The sequence below is a fragment of the Desmodus rotundus genome, chromosome 8, assembly GCF_022682495.2.
Source record: "Desmodus rotundus isolate HL8 chromosome 8, HLdesRot8A.1, whole genome shotgun sequence".
NCBI lineage: Eukaryota > Metazoa > Chordata > Mammalia > Chiroptera > Phyllostomidae > Desmodus > Desmodus rotundus.
Window position 1 is genome coordinate 87,040,506 of NC_071394.1, and position 18,557 is coordinate 87,059,062.

At 40.0% G+C, this 18,557-nt stretch overlaps 1 protein-coding gene across 1 annotated transcript in view; it reads left to right on the forward strand.

Moving 5' to 3' along the window:
• ERC2 (ELKS/RAB6-interacting/CAST family member 2) overlaps nucleotides 1-18,557 on the forward strand; it is a 932,688-nt gene that overhangs the window by 375,299 nt on the left and 538,832 nt on the right. The window contains exon 7 of the mRNA XM_053930289.1: nucleotides 3,576-3,743. Coding sequence (XP_053786264.1) covers nucleotides 3,576-3,743 — 168 coding nt within the window. The remainder of the gene's footprint in view (nucleotides 1-3,575; nucleotides 3,744-18,557) is intronic.

Sequence of the window (18,557 nt, forward strand, 5' to 3'; positions counted from 1 at the left end):
AGCTGGTTATAATTCCTGGGTGCTGACATGAAGATTAATAATGTTTAACTCTGATTTTGGCAATTTTTTGCCCATTCCGTTGCCATGGTCCTTTTCTTTCAAGTTATTACCTGGAACTGAAGTGATAACAAATGTTTCGTGTTTTATACTGCCAGATAAAAGGTTAAATTTTCATATGTTATATGGTCTTAAACACACACACACACACACAGAAATACATACATAACTGGATCAGAAGGAAATGAGTAACTCTCCTAAAATGAAAAGATTGTCCTAGTTGTAACGTTAGGTGGCTAGTTCCCATGCAGTTGAGTCATAAGTAAAAATTGGAAACTCAACCTATGGGTCTTTATGTACTGACTATATCATATAGTTCTAATTTTCTTTTGTTTTTCTGGGAAATGGTGGTGCTTTTTGTTTTGCCAAGTTTTATTATTGAGTCAACTGCCAAAGTTTGAGAGCGTCAAGGGCCCTTAAAATTATTTGGTGTTGAGTGAAGAGACAAAGAAAAGTATTTCATATTCTCAAACATTTTAACTTTTATGTCTCTACCTGATGTTAGAATATAACCTAAACTTCAAGGCTTTTCTTTTTTTAACTGATGTGCACTGTCGATTGAGGTCCAAATATTAGTGAGGGGAACTTTAATTCTACTCACTGATACCCAGGTTGAGACTACATTTTCTAATTTTTAATAGACTATCTTCTTTCTTGCCTGATCTTCCCTGTATTTAAACTTCTGTGCATCAGAAGGCCTGTGTGCCTGCTTGTGGTTTTGCACCATCTGGAAGTTAAAATTTTACTTTAGAAATGATGTCATACTTGCTTACTATGAACTGGGCTAATGTTGGTTGAGAATTGGATGCAGTTCAGGTCAAAGTTAAAAAAAAAATAGTCCCTTAAGCTTTGTTTCTTGATTATAGGAGACTGTGCAAAGCTGTAAAGATAGAGTGAAGGTGATAGAAGGGTATGATTCAAATTCCTTTGAAGCTAAGTAAAAGCTTTTGGGCGCATGGAAAATAAACTCCTGAGCAGACGACCTCAGCTGGCACAGAATCCCTCCTGCCATGTAGAGGTTTGGTGTTAGGAGTAATGTGTTGATCACAGCCATCCTTGCTCTCTGTTTTATGCCTGGAGAAATATTCTTACAGCCAGGTTTGCATTGCATTGCTCCAGGCTTGGAAAGATGCAGCCGGGTACTGATAGATCATGCACGGTAAGAAGGCGCAGCAAATGTTAAGTGTATTATTCATCAAAACAGAGTCTTTTTTCTAAATTCTCTTCAGCACCACTCACTATCTCCCATATTGTAATTTATTTTTATCAGAGTTTTGGATATTGGCTATTTAGTCCAGAAGGACACCATCCATCTTTGATAGCTAGGATGGGAGGCTAATGGGACCACAGTTTCTTCTCAGATTCACACTGAGTCCTGGTCAGGTTGTAACCCCTTATAACCACCCTGTAATCTGGAGTGCTCAGCCTGTCCTGCCAGTTTACAAGGAGCCCACAAATGCCATTCTTTATGTATAAACTAAAAATACATAGATTTTTTTTACTAGATATGATGAAAATCCCAAGACAAGTATTGCTGTTATTTGCAGATTGGAAGGTGAAGATAATTTTAAACAAAGGCCACTTGAGAATCTTCATGTTTATACTTTAGTGCAACTGGAATAAATTTTCATTTAGGACAGTGAAGATCCCCAGAACAGGAGCATCTCCTTTACCTTCCCAGTTCCTAGATCTCTATGGTCATTACATGAGAAGAGGCACAGGCATCAGATGTTGGGAGAATCTGCTGTTCTCACCCTCTGCAGTCACAGAATGTCCATCCTCTCCCATAATGCATTTAGGGTCAATCTGCTAACTGGGCTTCAAGCACTTGTTGTCTGTCACCCTGTCCTTCGCTGGTAACTCCCAGCTTCAGCCTACTCTCAGGGACAGACACTGGGAAAACTCTACTCACCCGCCTCTTTGTCACCTTTGACCTTTAGAAACACAACTTTGATACCTCTCTCTTGGAAAGGGGTAAGAAAAGGAGATGCTACCCCAGTAACTGTTTCATCTCTAATTTCACCATCTTTGCATGGTGTATTCTACCTAAGACTGATTCCTGTCTTTAAAAATCATAAAATGTGCCTTGGCCAGTGTGGCTCAGTTTGTTGAGCATTGTCCACAAACCAAAAGGTTGCCGGTTTGATTCCCGGTCAGGGCACATGCCTGGGTTGCTGGTTTGGTCCCCAGTTGGGTTGCCTAAGAAAGGTAGCAGTCAATCGATGTTTCTCTTCCTCTCTTTCTTCCTCCCTTCCCCTCCTTCTAAAAATTAAATAATAAATAAATAAATACCTTTAAAATCTTAAAATGTCAGGCACTCTGTTTCAGCTTCTTTGTTTAATGAAGGAAGAAACTACTGCTGAAAGGCTGGGTGGGGAAAGTGGGTTGTTTAGTCCTGATCCTCAGAGCTAGATAGAAGCTGAATCCAGCCTAAAACCCAGTGTTCTCTTCTCATTGTTCCAAGTTAAACCTTTTAACTCTGTGTCCTCACAGTATTTATATATCTATTGATTGTGGTTTCTGATGGCATTCCTGAATCCTGTTTTTTAAACTTCTGCCTATTTTCCCCCTTTTCATCCAAATTTTACTTGCTCTTAGTATAATGAGCAAAATTTGCTATCAGATGCGGCTGTCAACTATTTATCCCTATGCCATTTCTTTTTCCCCAAGACAAATGGTTTTAACTCTTTTTGCCTGGCTATTTTGATCTGTCTAAATAACATGCTGGTATCATTACTTCCTGACTGTTGATAAAGCTACTGTTCATCAGATTCCTGGTACAGAGTGGGAGAATTAAAGTCTTCTATCACCCCAACACCCCACATCACCCATGAAATTTTTTGTGGTCTTCAGAAAAAAATAAAGCTTATGTTTCCTCATTTATTACTGACATATGAAAAGCAGGAATTGTAATAATCTAATTTTTGAGGTAAGGTAGAAATAGGCATTTTTTTGGTATGCTTTGTCTTTTTTTTTTCTTTATTATTTGGAAAGTAGTCTTTCATAGAACTGGGGAATGGGTGTCATTTCCACATTTTTTTTTTATAGCAGCATTTACTTCCTTTCGGCAACATGTATTTTTCTAATGTAGGAATGTTTCGCTACATGTCAACCTGGTTCTTCCAGTTGTCCGCGGCATGGCCCATTGTGTTCTCCATGTTCCTGGAGTGTGCGGCAGAGCGGGCAGCGCCATGCCCTCCCTGGGCACGCAAAGATACGGAGGATTAGCGTGCTTTCTTTCCCACCTTATGGTTTCATGACGTGGAGATACACTGCTATTTCATAATGTCTGATTTCATAAATAACTTATATTTAAAAATGTATCACTGACCAGATACACACACAACAGGACTTTAAAGTAGATACAGGCTGTTAAAAGGCACGGCGATGAGAGCCCATGAGCAGTGGCGTGGTGGTGTGGGACTCAGAAGGCTCGCTGCTGTCCGCCCCCCCCCCCCCAGGGCTTGATGGGTGGTCACTGATGACCTCTGTACCTTCTTTCTTCTTCCCGATTTCAGGTAGATGCACTGAGATTACGACTGGAAGAGAAAGAATCTTTTCTCAATAAAAAAACAAAACAGCTACAGGACCTCACAGAAGAGAAGGGGACACTGGCCGGGGAGATTCGTGACATGAAGGATATGTTAGAAGTGAAGGAAAGAAAAATCAATGTTCTTCAGAAAAAGGTGAGTAGCTGGCAGAAACCCTTTAGGTTGGGAATTGGTATCATTGACACTTTGTCACTTGAGACATTTTTGAGCATGTTGAAAGGAAGATATTATGCTTAAAGAATTTTAGGTTTAAGAAATATAAACTTTTAACTCACTGGTATTGAACTTGCTTGTGGTTACATCATGTCATTTTTAGCATGGCCTGTTGAATTTTCTATTTGATTACTTGAAAACTAAATAGGATGATATTTTTCATTTGAGAGCTTAAGCATAGAGATAATTGTACAAATTTAGATGTAAGTGTAATGTGGGGGCTGGCTGCCACGGATGAGAATAAGTCTACCAAGACATGATCTGCTTGGGGAGGAAAGGTGGCCTATCTCTCAAAGGAGAAACACCAAGGGCCTTTTCCTCAATGGGCTTTTATTGGGTTCAATTTGCACAGGAATACAGGTAAAGCTCATCAATCTTTGACAGGCAGTAAGGATCAAACAATAGATAACTTACAAAGAATTACGAGGGCTTGTTCTGAGTCAGGGTCAGTTAGCTAACAGGCTTGTCCCCTAAACTTTGGGAAACAAACTCATTTCATGCTTGGACCCTTATCATAAAACTGAGGGCATTCTTAGCAAAGCAGGTTTCACAGGGTTTTATGTATTCTTTCTTAGACCTGATTGCCCCAGGGAATCTGCCCTTTCCTGCACAGGGCTGCACCACCCTCTGTCATTGTTTCAGGCTCAAGTCTAGCAGGGGAAGTCAGGCAGCCAAGAGATTATGAATGGGGACTCAGGCTAGGTCAAAGCCGAGGGGTGAGGGTCCATCACCCCCTTTTTCTATAGCCCCCCCAAGTCCTTCCCTGAGGGCCTATTTGTGACTGTACCAGTTTTAGGTTGTTGCTCCCTTGAGGAATCTTACCAGGCTAACCAGGCATGCACTGGAGGCCAAGCAGGGTGAAGTAAAGTGGGCAGAGGTGGCGCCCCTGCCAGGGAGATAAGCTTTGTCTCCTTAGTGGCTTATGGTCCCAAGGTCTCTCACTCAGCCTTAGCCATGGGGGTTTACAGCTTCTGAAACCTGGCAGGGCGGTTCCCAACAGTCTAAAACAATAAGCCCAAAAAGTTAATCTTTCCTTTTTTCTTATGGTGAGGAGAATAAAGTATTTTGTGGATCTTAAAGATACTTTAGATGCATTTTGTATTTACAGATAACCGTAATAGATCTTATCCTGTCAAACCCTTACAGATTTTAGAAGGGTAATGTTCACATCTGTTACTTAATTGGGGTCAGTGGAGAATGTATAGTTATCTCTGACTACAGTGACCTAACACAGAAGACGTTTGACTAGTTAGGGCCCTGCTTTCCTTCCTTCTTTCAGCAGTTTTTTTTCTCCATTGTAGAAAAAAATGTGACAGCAGCCTGGCTTTCTTTTGGAGAATTCCCATTTGCTACTGTATACAGTTTTGGTGGGACTGTAGGGTCCCCCACCTTTGCATAGGAAAAGGTTAGGCTGGAAGAGAAACCAACACCTTCCTTTTTAAGAAAATATATTGTGAAGCATAGAGTTCTCAGATTCATAGGCAGCCAGCATGGAAACTGGACGGGAACCAGTGGTGGCAGCAGGAGCTGGCTGGCAAGGACACTGCCACGGGCAGGCACATTGCTGGTGATATGTGCTGCAGCTGCAAATGGAATCTAACTGGACTCTTCTTTTGGTGTCATTTGCCACCATCATCTGTCGCCTTGTTTATATCAACAGCATCCTAACTGTTTTTTCTGCTTCTACCCGTACCTTTCCTACAGCCTATTCCTAGACAGAAGCTAGAGCAATCCTTTTAACATAAAACCAAGCTAATCAAAACCCTCCAGTCACGACCAGCTACAAAATTTTTTGGGCCCAGTGCAAAATCAAAATGTGGGGCCACGTTTTTCAAACTTTATTGTGAATTTCAGGATGGGGTAATAGCAGAGCATTAAACCAAGCATGGGACCCTTCTGAATAGGGGCCCTGTGCAGCCACACAAGCTGCACGCCCATGACGCTGTCTCCATTCCCAGTGGCTTCCATCTCCACTCTCAGGATACTGGTGATCAGATGGATCATATTCTTAATTCAGTTCTGGCAAGATCTTTACAGACAAGGCCCTGGTCGTTGGATCCCCCTTTGAAGTTCCAGATAATTGATATACATAACTAGAAGAGAGCTGGGAAGAGTTGACCGAGGACCCTTGGATCAAAGGGTCTGTATAGGGCAGGTGGGACTAACAGAGAACCAGTTAAGTGGAAGTTCTTAGAATATGTATGGAGGATTGCAAAGAAGTCTTTTCATTTAAATACCAAGCAGAGAATGATGACAAAAACTGACATTTTCTGAACATACCAGTATTGAGCACTGTATTCTGGATACTCCGCTATGCTCATCAGAGGCACAGATGTAAGACATTGTCCAGTCCTCAAGCAGCTGGCAATCTGGTTGAGGAGATAGACATGCATAACCCAAAATATGTATTTGGTGGAAAGCAATGTGGCATATAACCAGAAGCAAACAGCCTGATGAATGCAAACAGCAGAAGCTAATTTACTTTCTCTTGATGATAAACTTGTGAGGCAGGTACAATTATTAACCCCAAGAAACTGAGGCTTATGGTAGGCCTGCCCAAGGCTGTACAATCTAGATGAAAGGTTTTTTTTTTTTTTTTAATTGTCTTTGGGAAGATGGAATAAAATGGTTATGGCAGATTAAGAGAATAAGCCTCATTTCCTTTGGAACTCTAGTTTTATGGTGATGACCCTACGTGTGGGAGTGAATCAAGGAAGAACATCACAGTTGTTTGTTTTGCCAGGTGGTGAGACTAAACACTCTCATTCTTGAGAAATAAGTGGTAAAAATAATCTCAGTAAAGATTTTGGGAAGGCACTTCCCATGCCTAAGTGACAAATGACCACTTTTGCTAATGTGCATATTTTGTAAAATTTTACACCTTTCTCCACAGACAGACCCAAAGGTTTGGGGGCCAGTTTGAAAGTCCTAGAACAAAGGCAGTATTACATCATGGTTCCTCAGGGCACCACAGTCACAGTTCCACTTATTTAAACCGTGTATGTAATGAGTTTGGAATATTTCATGTATATTTGGAGAGGTTGTTCCACTTTGAATTTTTTTCACTGAATGTTTACCAATACATTTGGGGAGGCACTGGCAACATAGCGAAGGGGTGGGGTTCTATTATAACTGTAATCAAAGAGAAACAATCCCTAAAGTGATGCACAGAGTTCAGTAACCAACTGAAAGTGTAGAAATGATACAGAAGCTAATACACCGATGAAGCATTGTCTTTGGGAATGAATACTCCTTAAAGTATTGACTAAATTCAGCATAATTGGCTGTTTTAGGGCAGACCTCGATTGGAACAGCATAAGCTTTGGTTTAGAGTGGGCTGATGTGGAAGAATAATAAACTCATGTCGATGTCAGAAGTAGAATATTACTTAATATTTCTTTCTCATAGACTCTTTGGCAACTGGCACTGTGTTTTGATGCCAGTAGAACTGGGTATGCTTCTTTCATAGCCATGTTTAACCTGGCAAGGCTAGACTTGCACCTTGTATCTGCCAGCTTTGCCTTCAGAGCCCTGAGTCTCAGAAGTCTTGTGTCTTCCAAAGCCACACAGACAGGTCGCATGTTTGGGCAGCAGGCACAGGCCTGATTCTCTAACCATTTTGCTACTTGAAGAAGGAAGTAAAGTTGAATAAATGGAGAACTCCTCCTCCCACATGGCAGAATATCTCTGATTAAGCTTTTGTAGGAAAACAGAAGTCATCAAGAATGGATTTTTGGTCCTACCACCATATTTTTGACTCTACTCCATAATTCAAGATATGGAATTCTTTTATTAGGGGACAAAAATGTGCACGGGTGAAAATCATTTAGTGGAATATCCCCTTGTGGCTGCGATACTGAAGTTAGAGGAGCAGCACAGCTTTCCTGCTGCAGGCATAGCATTCTGCTCTGATACCTGAATTCAAACTGCAGTTGATGAAGTGCTACCTGACTATTGAGTCATTTTTGTAGGAAATGTCATAAAATCTTGACGACATTGTACATTTGGAAAGTGTATAATGCCCAGGGCTTTAGGACATGGTTGTATTATTTGAACCAGATAAAATTCTGTTACACAGCCCATAGATTCCTGCAGCATGAACTTACTACCCAAGATATTTTTTTAAAAAGCCATTAAACTGGACAAAAATTTGATATCCATTTTCATTCTAAGTTGCGGTTCCACAAGCACTGTGAATTTATAGAGCAGAGGCACTTTATTTATAAGGGGTAGAAAAACAGATGGTGATTTCTCTGGAAGCCAAATCCACTACTCTCTCCTGGGTTTCATGGATTGCCCTGAGGGTTGCCAAGGGCAGGGAGAGGTGAGTGGAGGTGGCTCTTGGCAATTGATGCTATGGACCTGCCCACATCCTTATTCTACTGATTTGGAAGGGTGGTGGTGAGAATTCTGAATGACTATATGTTCAGAGGTAAGGATACTACAGGAGTAAGGCTATTAGCCTACTGGGATTCTTCATGAAATTGATAAAAAAAAAGTAATATCTGAGAAGATGACTACAGAACATAGAGATTTCCACATTGGTGTAAAATTGATGTAAGATATGGAGGACTTTTTGATTCAATCAATTTCTTTCTTGGTGTTTAAACATCCAGTTGAACTTTTGTATTTATTATTGGCAAACCTCCTAATTTTTTGAACATGTGCAAAGTCATATTCAATTTGCATTTACTGAGTGTTTCCTATGTGTCAGTCAGTCACTTCTCCGAATCCTGGAGGTTCAAAGAGAAGTAAGACATTGTCCAGTCCTCAAGCAGCTGGCAATCTGGTTGGGGAGATAGACATGCATAACCCAAAATATATATTTGGTGGAAAGCAATGTGGCATATAACCAGAAGCAAACAGCCTGATGAATGCAAACAGCAGAAGCTAATTCTAGCTACTTTAAGCAAAAGGGAATTTATTGCAAGAATATCCAGAGCCTCAGTGTCTGGCTGGTAGAACCAGATTTGGGAAACGATCAAGAACCAGGACAGCTCTAGGAGACCAAGGAAAGGCAGGCAGTGCCACGATCTTATAACCACTGTGTGGTCAGAGATCTTCTTTGCTGATGGCTGCCCTCTTACGCTCATCTCTCTGCCCTTACATCATGCTGTCGGTCAACATTCAAAGTCCTGAGGCAAGTATCTCTCCTGGCAGGATCTAAACAGTCCCTTTCTATAAGGAATCTCAGAAATGCAGTTCTAAGCTTTCCACATGGACTTTCCACTCAGTTAGTTCTGTGTCACTTACTCAGGGAAGTCTTTGCTGATACTGCAGTCTGAGACAGGTCTTACACTCTTTGAGAACCACTTCCTGGCCCAGTTTGAAATGATGTGGCCCTTTAGCGAATGTTGGCTTCCCTCCCAGGAATAAGTTCCTTGAGTGTCCCAACTGTGATCATCAAGATACCTCCAGTTCCTCGCAAAATTCTTGGCAGGTGATGGTCCTTAATCAATATGCTTTGGGTGAATAAATTATATTAGCAAATTCTGAATGAGAACTTGGGAGAAGGGAAATCACTTTGAGATCCACTCTTGGCCCAAGAATATTGTTGGCTATGACAAGACTCATTTGCCCCAGTGAAATGTCAAATCCACTCATTCCCAGGACAGTATGTTCTGTGTAGGCTACAGGAGGGAGCCATCCAATGAATAATAAAACTTGGGTGAGGAAATGACTGTTGATCTACCCACATGTAATACGTCCAGCTTCTGTTCCATTACACTAGGAAGGTAAAAAGGGATGAATCTCTGAGTAAGGGCACTTGGCCATTCTTCCTTAATTTTCCTTTTTAATAAAAAGGTATCATTTATCAAGAATACTGTCTTGTTCTGTAAAGAGGATGCTTCCTCCTCCATTTCTCACTTCTAAGAGTGATACAATGATATTGCTGATTATTCATGGTCATTTCCAATTGTGAACATGCAAATGATAATTTTTATAGCCAAAGGATTATCTACTATTGATCGAGCCCTTACTATAAACCAGACACTGTGTTAAGGGCTTTGCATCTTGACATTACATGTCTTTAGAACAAACCTAATGACTGGTAGGTACTGTCATAATTCTAATTTTAAAATTGGAGGCTGTACTGATAGTTGTGAGTTTGTTATTTTACTGTTCATATTTTTGATTATCTTTTTCTTAGATAAGTCCCTTTAACATTTCATATAATAAGGGCTCAGTGATAATGAACTCCTTTAACTTTATCTTATCTGGGAAGCACTTTATCTGCCCTTTCATTCTAAATGATAGCTTTCTGGATAGAGTAATCTTGGATGTAGGTCCTTACCTTTCATGACTTTGAATGCTTCTTTCCAGCCCCTTCTTGCCTGCAAGGTTTCTTTTGAGAAATCAGCTGATAGTCTTATGAGAACTCCTTTGTAGGGAGGATGGGGGAAAAGGTACAGGGAATAAGAAGCATAAATGGTAGGTACAAAATAGACAACAGGAGGTTAATAATAGTATAGGAAATAGAGAAGCCAAAGAACTTATATATTAAGACCCATGGACATAAACTAAGGTGGGGGGGATGCTGGTGGGAGGGGGGCATGCAGGGAAGAGGGCAATAAAGGAGAGAAAAAATGGGACAACTATAATAGTGTAATCAATAAAATATATTTAAAAAATTGGAGGCTGCGATTTAGAGTGTAACTTGCCCCGAGTCACAGGACAGGGATGACCGTGGATGGAGTTCTTAATCACCACCTATTCTGGTCTTTTTCTACTTTATAATCCTGCCTCCCTCAAGAGACAAGTGGGATCATTAACTTTTAGGGATTAACTAAGTTGTAGTTTGAGCAACATACCTGAGGCTGGTCTAAAGGCTGCTTATTTTTAATACCAAACAAGCAGAGATTCCTTTACTAAATAATGAGCCCCCCCCAAAAAAATAGAAGAGCAATATAATTAGTAAAATACAATGTTGGGTCTGAATACATAAAATATAAAGCCATATTTAGGAAAAATAAAGATCATGGTGACCTTTAGTTTCTGTTTATTTTTCCCCACAACATTCTAAGCCATTTGAGTGTTTCGCTGCCTCATTTTCAAAGGATTACACCATTTTTGCTGTCATAGTTGTTTCAGTTTGTTTTGATTGTTGGCTTAAAGGATTGAAGCCTCAAAAGATGATTTGAAAAAGCTAAGTAGCTTTCCTGGACTATTCACAGATGAACTCACGATTTGGGAGACTCCTTACCTCATCTGGGAAGCTGCTCCACTTTGCAGGGGGCTGGTGGCCTGATGTCTGACCTTGGTGTAGACGAGCTCCCACTGCCTCTGAAGGCAGGAACTGGGATGGCATCTCAGGATTGAGCACAACCAAGGTGGCCATGCCTCTAAGGCAGTGGTTCTCAACCAGGGACCCTTTACAACCCACCACCTCTTCTCCATGAATATTTGACAATGTCTGGAGATAGTCTGAATTTTCACAGCTGAGGAATTGCTATAAGCATCCAGTGGGTAGATCCCAGGGGTGCTGCTATACATCCTACGATGTACCAAAGAGGCACCTTTGCCCCCTGCCCCCCACCCCTGCCAAGCAAGTAATTATCCAGACCAAACCCTTGTCTATCCTGTTATGTATGGACTGCCCTACTTATCTTGGCTTTTACAGCTCCCTACCTTTAGATAGTATTTCTTAAAATAATTTCTTAAAATAATTTTATACTCTGGATATTGTCTCAGCTGATATGATTAACATTTTTAGCTACACTTTTTCTCTGGCATAATTATAGGTAGTTTACAGAGGTAAACATCTCATGTATGTGTATGTGTGTATGAGTGTTTATAATGTTTGAACTATTACTTTCTATTTTATATTTTTCACTTATAATAATATATACTTATTCCATGTGTCCTTTACAGTAGCTCCTGTAAACCCCTCTCCCCACTGTCCCCTCCCCACTCCCCTCTGACTATTGTTAGATTGTTCTTAACTACAATGTCTCTTGTTATATTATGTTTGCTTTTTTCTTTTGTTGATTATGTTCCGGTTAAAGGTGAGATCATATGGTATTTGTCCCTCACCGCCTGGCTTATTTCACTTAGCATTATGCTCTCCAGGGGGGAGGGGGGAGGCGGGGGAGGGAGGTGGGTTTGGCTGGGGTGGGGTGGAGGGATGGGGAGAAAATGCAGACAACTGTAATTGAATAACAATATAAATTAAAAAAAACATTAAAATATTATAAAATAACCTAATCATTACATAATAAGCACCATTTACATCAGGCTTGACATTTTCCTAATCAACAAAAAAAAAAAAAAGAAAGAAAGAAAAGGGTGGGCTTCATTCCAAGTGGACAATCAGGCCCCTTCTGGAGATGCTGATGGGGACCCTGGTGTCCAGTGGAGTGAGGATTTCTCGCTCACTAGGGTGAGAGGTAGGAAGCCTGTTACTTGCCAAGACCTCTGTGCCCACTCCTGGGCAGATCACCTAACGTCTCCGTATCTTGATTTTCTTATATACAAAAAGCACTGAAAATACCGACCTATGTAAACATAGTTGTGAAAATAAAATGAATTAACAGATACAAAAAAATAATATATACTTATTAAGAGTATATATATAGCACACTTGAACTATTCAAATTATTACAATTATTAACACTGATATGACCACACTAATGATATCAAGTGGGTATGACTGGATGGGTTGCTGGTCAGCTATAGTATAGGGAACATATAAATAAAGCATCTGACTTAAAACAGAGATGGGTCACACAGCTGACATCACCCAGTTTGAAATTTCTTTGGCTAAATGCCAGCATTCTAGTCACTTGGAAAAGTGATTTTTAAAACTAATTTTTTCCTGAACCCCCCCACAAGGTAGTTTATTTTAGCAGCCTCTTGGGCTGAAAATCAGATTCCTATATTCACATTAAATATATAATTTTATATACTTTATCTAGTCACTTGGGATATGGTAACATTTTATATTCAGTTTGGACTGAATGTAGATTTAACCAATGTGTTGCTTAAATATTTGTAACTAAAAAAGTATTGTCTAGATTAGTGTTTGTAATTTTCCTCTTTTTTATTTTAAATATTGCTGTTTTAGGATTCTTAGGGTATAATCCCAGCAGTGGAATTGCCAGGTCAAAAGACAGTTCCACTTTTAGTTTTCTGAGGAAATTCCATACTATTTTCCACAGTGACTGCACCAGTCTGCATTCCCACCAGTGGTGCACTAGGATTCCCTTTTCTCCACAACCTTGCCAGCACTTGTTGTTTGTTGATTTGTTTATGTTGGCCACTCTGACTGGTGTGAAGTGGTATCTCATTGTGGTTTTAATTTGCATCTCTCTGATGGGTAGTGATGCTGAGCATCCTTTCATATATCTTTGGGCCCTCTGTATGTCCTTCTTGGAGAAGTGTCTGTTGAGGTCCTTTGACCATTTTTTAATTGGACTGTTTGCCTTCCTGGTGTGGAGTTGTGTGAGTTCTTTATATATTTTGCAGATCAAACTTTTTCCTGAGGTATCATTGGCAAATATATTTTCCCATAAGGTTGGTTCCCTTTTCATTTTACTGATGTTTTCTTTAGCTATGCAGAAGCTTTATAATTTGATGTAGTCCCATTTGTTTATTCTTTCCTTTATATCCCTTTCTCTAGGGGACATATTGGTAAAAATGTTGCTGCATGGAATATCTGAAATATTCCTCCCTATGTTCTCCTCTAGGATTTTTATGGTGTCATGACATATATTTAAGTCTTTTATCCATCTTGTGTTTATTTTTGTGTATGGTGTAAGTTGGTGGTCTTTTTTTTTTTTTTGCACGTAGCTGTCCAGATCGCCCAAAACCATTTGTGGAAGAGGCTAATTTTACTCCACTCCGTATCTTTTGAATATTGCTTCTTCAGTCTAGAAAAATATAAGAAAAAGCTAGCTTACTATCTCATTTAATAAATTCTCTGTATGTATTCTAGGTAGCAGTACGTCACCAGTCTAAGCAGATGGGTCTTTGCTCTGTCATCATTTAATGCACTCTGTCTTTTTAAAAAATTATTTTAATATATTTTATTGATCATGCTGTTACAGTTGTCCCATTTGCCCCCCTTTATTCCCTTCCACCCTACATACCCCCTCCTCCCTGCATTCCCACCCTTTAGTTCATATCCATGGGTCGTAAATATAGATTCTTTGGCTTCTACATTTCCTATACTATTCTTAAATTCCCCTTGTCTATTTTCTACCTACAATTTATGCTTATTCTCTGTACCTTTTCCGCCTGTCTCCCCCTCCAACTCCCCCACTGATAACCCTCCACGTCATCTCCATTTCTGTGATTCTGTTCTTTTTCTAGTTGTTTGTTTCGTTTTTGTTTTAGGTTCAGTTGTTGATAGTTGTGAATTTGTTGTCATTTTAGTGTTTGTAGTTTTGATCTTTTTCTTAGATAAGTCCCTTTAACATTCCATATAATAAGGGCTTGGTGATGAACTCCTTTAACTTGACCTTATCTGGGAAGCACTTTGTCTGCCCTTCCATTCTAAAGATAGCTTGGCTGGATAGAGTAATCTTGGATGTGGTTCCTTCCCTTTCATGACTTTGAATACTTCCTTCCAGCCCCTTCTTGCCTGCAAGGTTTCTTTTGAAAAATCATCTGATAGTCTTATGGGAAGTCCTTTGTAAGTAACTGTCTCCTTTTCTCTCTGTTTTTAAGATTCTCTCCTTCTCTTTAATCTTGGCTAATGTAATTATGATGTACCTTGGTGTGTGCTTCCTTGGGTCCAACTTCTTTGGGACTTTTCTGAGCTTCCTGGACTTCCTGAAAGTCTATTTCCTTTTCCAGACTGGAGAAGTTCTCCTTCGTTATTTGTTCAAATAAGTTTTCCATTTCTTGCTCTTCCTCTTTTCCTTCTGGCACCCCTATAATTTGGATGTTGGAACATTGAAAGATGTCCTGTAGGTTCCTAAGCCTGTCCTCATTTTTTTGAATTCTTGTTTCTTCATTCTATTCTGGGTGAATGTTTCTTTCTTCCTTCTTGTCCACACCATTGATTTGAGTCCAGTTTCCTTCCCATCATTGTTGGTTCCCTCTATATTTTCCTTTATTTCACTTTTCATAGCCTTCATTTTTTTTCCTCTAATTTGCTACCATACTCAACCAATTCTGTGAGCATCCTGGTTACCAGTGTTTTGAACTCAGCATCTGATAGGTTGATTATCTTTTCATCGCTTAGTTGTATTTTTTTCTGGAGCTTTGATCTGTTCTTTCATTTGGGCCTTTTTTTTTTTCTTGGTCCACCTGTTACGTAGTAAGTGGCGGCGCCTTAGGTTTTCACCAGGGCAGGGCAACCCATGTTGCTGTATTGTGATGCTGTATGTAGGGGAGGGGTTCAAGAGAGAACAGTGCTACTTGCTCTGCTCTCTGCCAGTTTTCAGTCACTTCTCCCACTATCCTCAATCAAATCGGGCCCTTCTGGTGCTGATTCCCATGTGGGTGGGTTTGTGTACATTCTAGGACCCTGTGGTTTTCTCTAATGAACTCCCCTGTAAGGCTGGGAGTTTCTCCTGCTGCCGCCTCAACCCCCACAGGTGTTTTCAGTCAGAGGCTTTGAGGCTTTATTTCCCTGTACTGGAACCCTGGGTTGTGTGGTCTGTCTTGTTCCCTAGTTGTTCCTCCCCATTTATTTGCACATGAATGTGGTACTCCCCAGTCTGCAAGCTGCCACCTTTCTAGGAGTCTTCTCTACACCGCTGCCCATTTCTGCTCCTCCTACAGGTCTGGATGAATGTTTCTTCTTTAATTCCTTGATTGTCAGATTTCCATACAGTTTGATTTTCTGTCAGTTGTGGTTGTTTTTGTTTTTAAATTTGTCATTGTCCTTCTTTTAGTTGTGTGAAGAGGCATAGTGTGTCTACCTACGCCTCCATCTTGATCGGAAGTCTGCGTTCTGTCTTTGTTGTGACATGAAGCTGATGCCTAGGGTTCTAGTGCTAGTTAAATTCCATAGGACAAATAATCAACAAGCCTGGAATAATCATGCTTGTTAGTGATAGCCTAGGGGAAAAACAGCTTGGTGATTTACTAGTTGATCATATTGGTCAGAAGTCCGTTTTGCCCCAGTGAAGTGATGTTTTGGAGGTCACTTTGTGTCTCTTGAGTAGAGGTTGTGGCTTCCTTGGTAAACTTAAGCTTCTTTGTGCAGCAGTGAATTCACTGTCCTCCTTCGTGTATATCACTTTTCTTCTAAGGTATTTGAAATTGCCTTTCTTTTAGAGATGACATAGATGAAATGAAATTTTGTTATCCAAAGAATGAAAGCTAAAACATTTACCTTCTAATAGAACAACTAAAGAGACCTAGGGAAGCCTATTCATTTAGCATCTACAGGCACTGTCCTCAATTAGCTGCATCTTTCATCCCCTTGACTCTATTGAATACAACCCAATATTGTTTGATTTTAAAAGACATGTTAAAATGGGTATTATGATGAAGCATGGACAATCCTGAAGACAGAATGATATGAGAATATACCTTGGAAGACACTTGATGGGCCCTCTTAGTCCAACCTTTTAATTTTTCCACTCAGGACACAGAAGTCCTGAGAGATGAAATGACTTGTTTAGAGTCACTGGGCTAATTAGTGACAGAAACTGGGCTCTGATTATACTTTTCCTTTTTCTTCTCTCCATGACCATATGACATCTGAGCCATTGAGCACTACTGCCCTATTCTGGTCAGCATGTCTTACTTCCTCCCTTCGTCCCATCCAGTCATCCAATAATATATAGTAAACATCTATAATGATCTGGGATACATAGGCTATTGAAGAGGGTACAGTTGCTGTGCTCTGGGAGCTCATACTCACAGGGAAAGATCACTAAACAGGCAACTAGAGGACAGAGTGTGATTTGTGCTATGCCAACCAGGTACATGGTACACATAGGAGGGACAGCTCACCTATTATGGAGAGTCAGATGGTCAAGGAAGACTTCTGGAAAAGTTGATGACTATACAAAGATCTTAAGAACAGCATTTTTGAAGGATTGGCTAGAAGGCAGCACAGTACATTTGGTGGAATTAGAAGTAATTTCAAATAGATGGACCTACTCCCCTGCCTCATTTAGGAAATAAACTTCATAGAAGTTTTTATATTCTTTATGTCTTCTAGCAATCAAATATGTTTTATAATTAAGGTTTGAGAGTCACTTTGACTTCCGTATTATAAATATTCTCTTTTAGTCCGTTGTGTCTTGCAAGTGGCGATAGTGATTATCTTTGTTATTTCAGAATGCGGTTCAGGGCTGTATCATTCTGAGAACTGATTCTCATTCAGTGACAGAGCTGATTCTGAGCCAGGGGAGGCACATTCTCTTTTAAATAAATATTTGCTTCTAGGTTAAGACCTTAGATTCTGTACTCAATTCAGCATGATAGATGTTTTAAAAATGTTGTTTATAATTACCTACAATCCCTTAAAGACTTAAAATACACATGGCCAGACTGTCCTGACTATGGCTGCTACCCGAATGGGCACATGCATCTTGACACACCTGTCCATCTCAGCTGCCAGCAGCTGTTTTGTGATGTGGGATTAGAGGTGTTTGAGCCTTTACATATTTCAGTTCAGTCTGGAGATGATTCCATTTTGCTTCCCACGTACTCCCCAGGCTATTTGATTTAAATCAAACTTATTTATGTGAGAAGGAAATTTCCTGCCTTTTTAAACTTATATTGTGTTTGGCAATGGATTCTACTTTTCTGTGAAGAGTTTACACATATCTATATTAACATTTATCATGTTATATTGTACAGAGAGATCCATAATTCAAAACTTTAATAATATATATCTAAGCTTTCCATAAAAATAAATGTAAATTAGGGGTAATGTGTTATTGGGGTGTATAACCCAGTTATTGCTGCTAAGGATCACCTTCAAACTGTTCTGGTAGTGCAATCTCATTGCCATTTTCCCCTTTCAAACTTATCTGATTATAACACTCCCTTTGCAAAGTAAAAGGTGTAATTGGTTTAACAGACTATTTTCATAGACGTCAAACTCTAAATTAATGGCACAGAGTACACGATGCCTTCATCAGAGCATTTTATCACACTTACCTCCTTTTTAGTTTGCCTATGGAGAGCCAGTAAAAACACCAATGTGTAATCAGTCCTTGGATAATATAATTATAGTTTGTAAAAGTAATTAACAATTCCAACAAAAATGCTATGGTAGGTCATATTCTAAGATGGCCCACAAGATTTCCCACCTTCGTGGTACACATTCCCTGAATAATGCCCAGGACAGTGACTGTGATGTACTTTACACCCATGGTTAAATTAAGTTCTACGGCACAGTTGACTTTAAGGAAGGGAGACCATCTCTCCCTTTCACGTGATTCTTTCTTATGACCTAATCACATGATCCTTTTAAATCTAGATCCTAAGGTCAAAAATAGGAAAGGCAGAGATAGAAATATGAGGGGGATTTGCTGCCTGAGAAATTCTCTATTGTTGACTTGCCACGTGGAGAGGACCACACGGCAAGGAGTTGGGGCAGCCTTGAGGGCTGAAAGTGATTCCCAGTGATAGCCAGCAAGGGGAGCAAGGGCCTCAGTTCTAAGACAACAAGAAGCTGAATTTTGCCAATAACAGGAATAAGCTTAGAAACAGACATTTCTTTAGAGCCTCCAGACAAATTCTCATTCTAGCTGACACTGATTTCATCCTTGCGATACTCTGCCATACTGCGCTGGACTTCTGACCTACAAAACTGAAAACTGA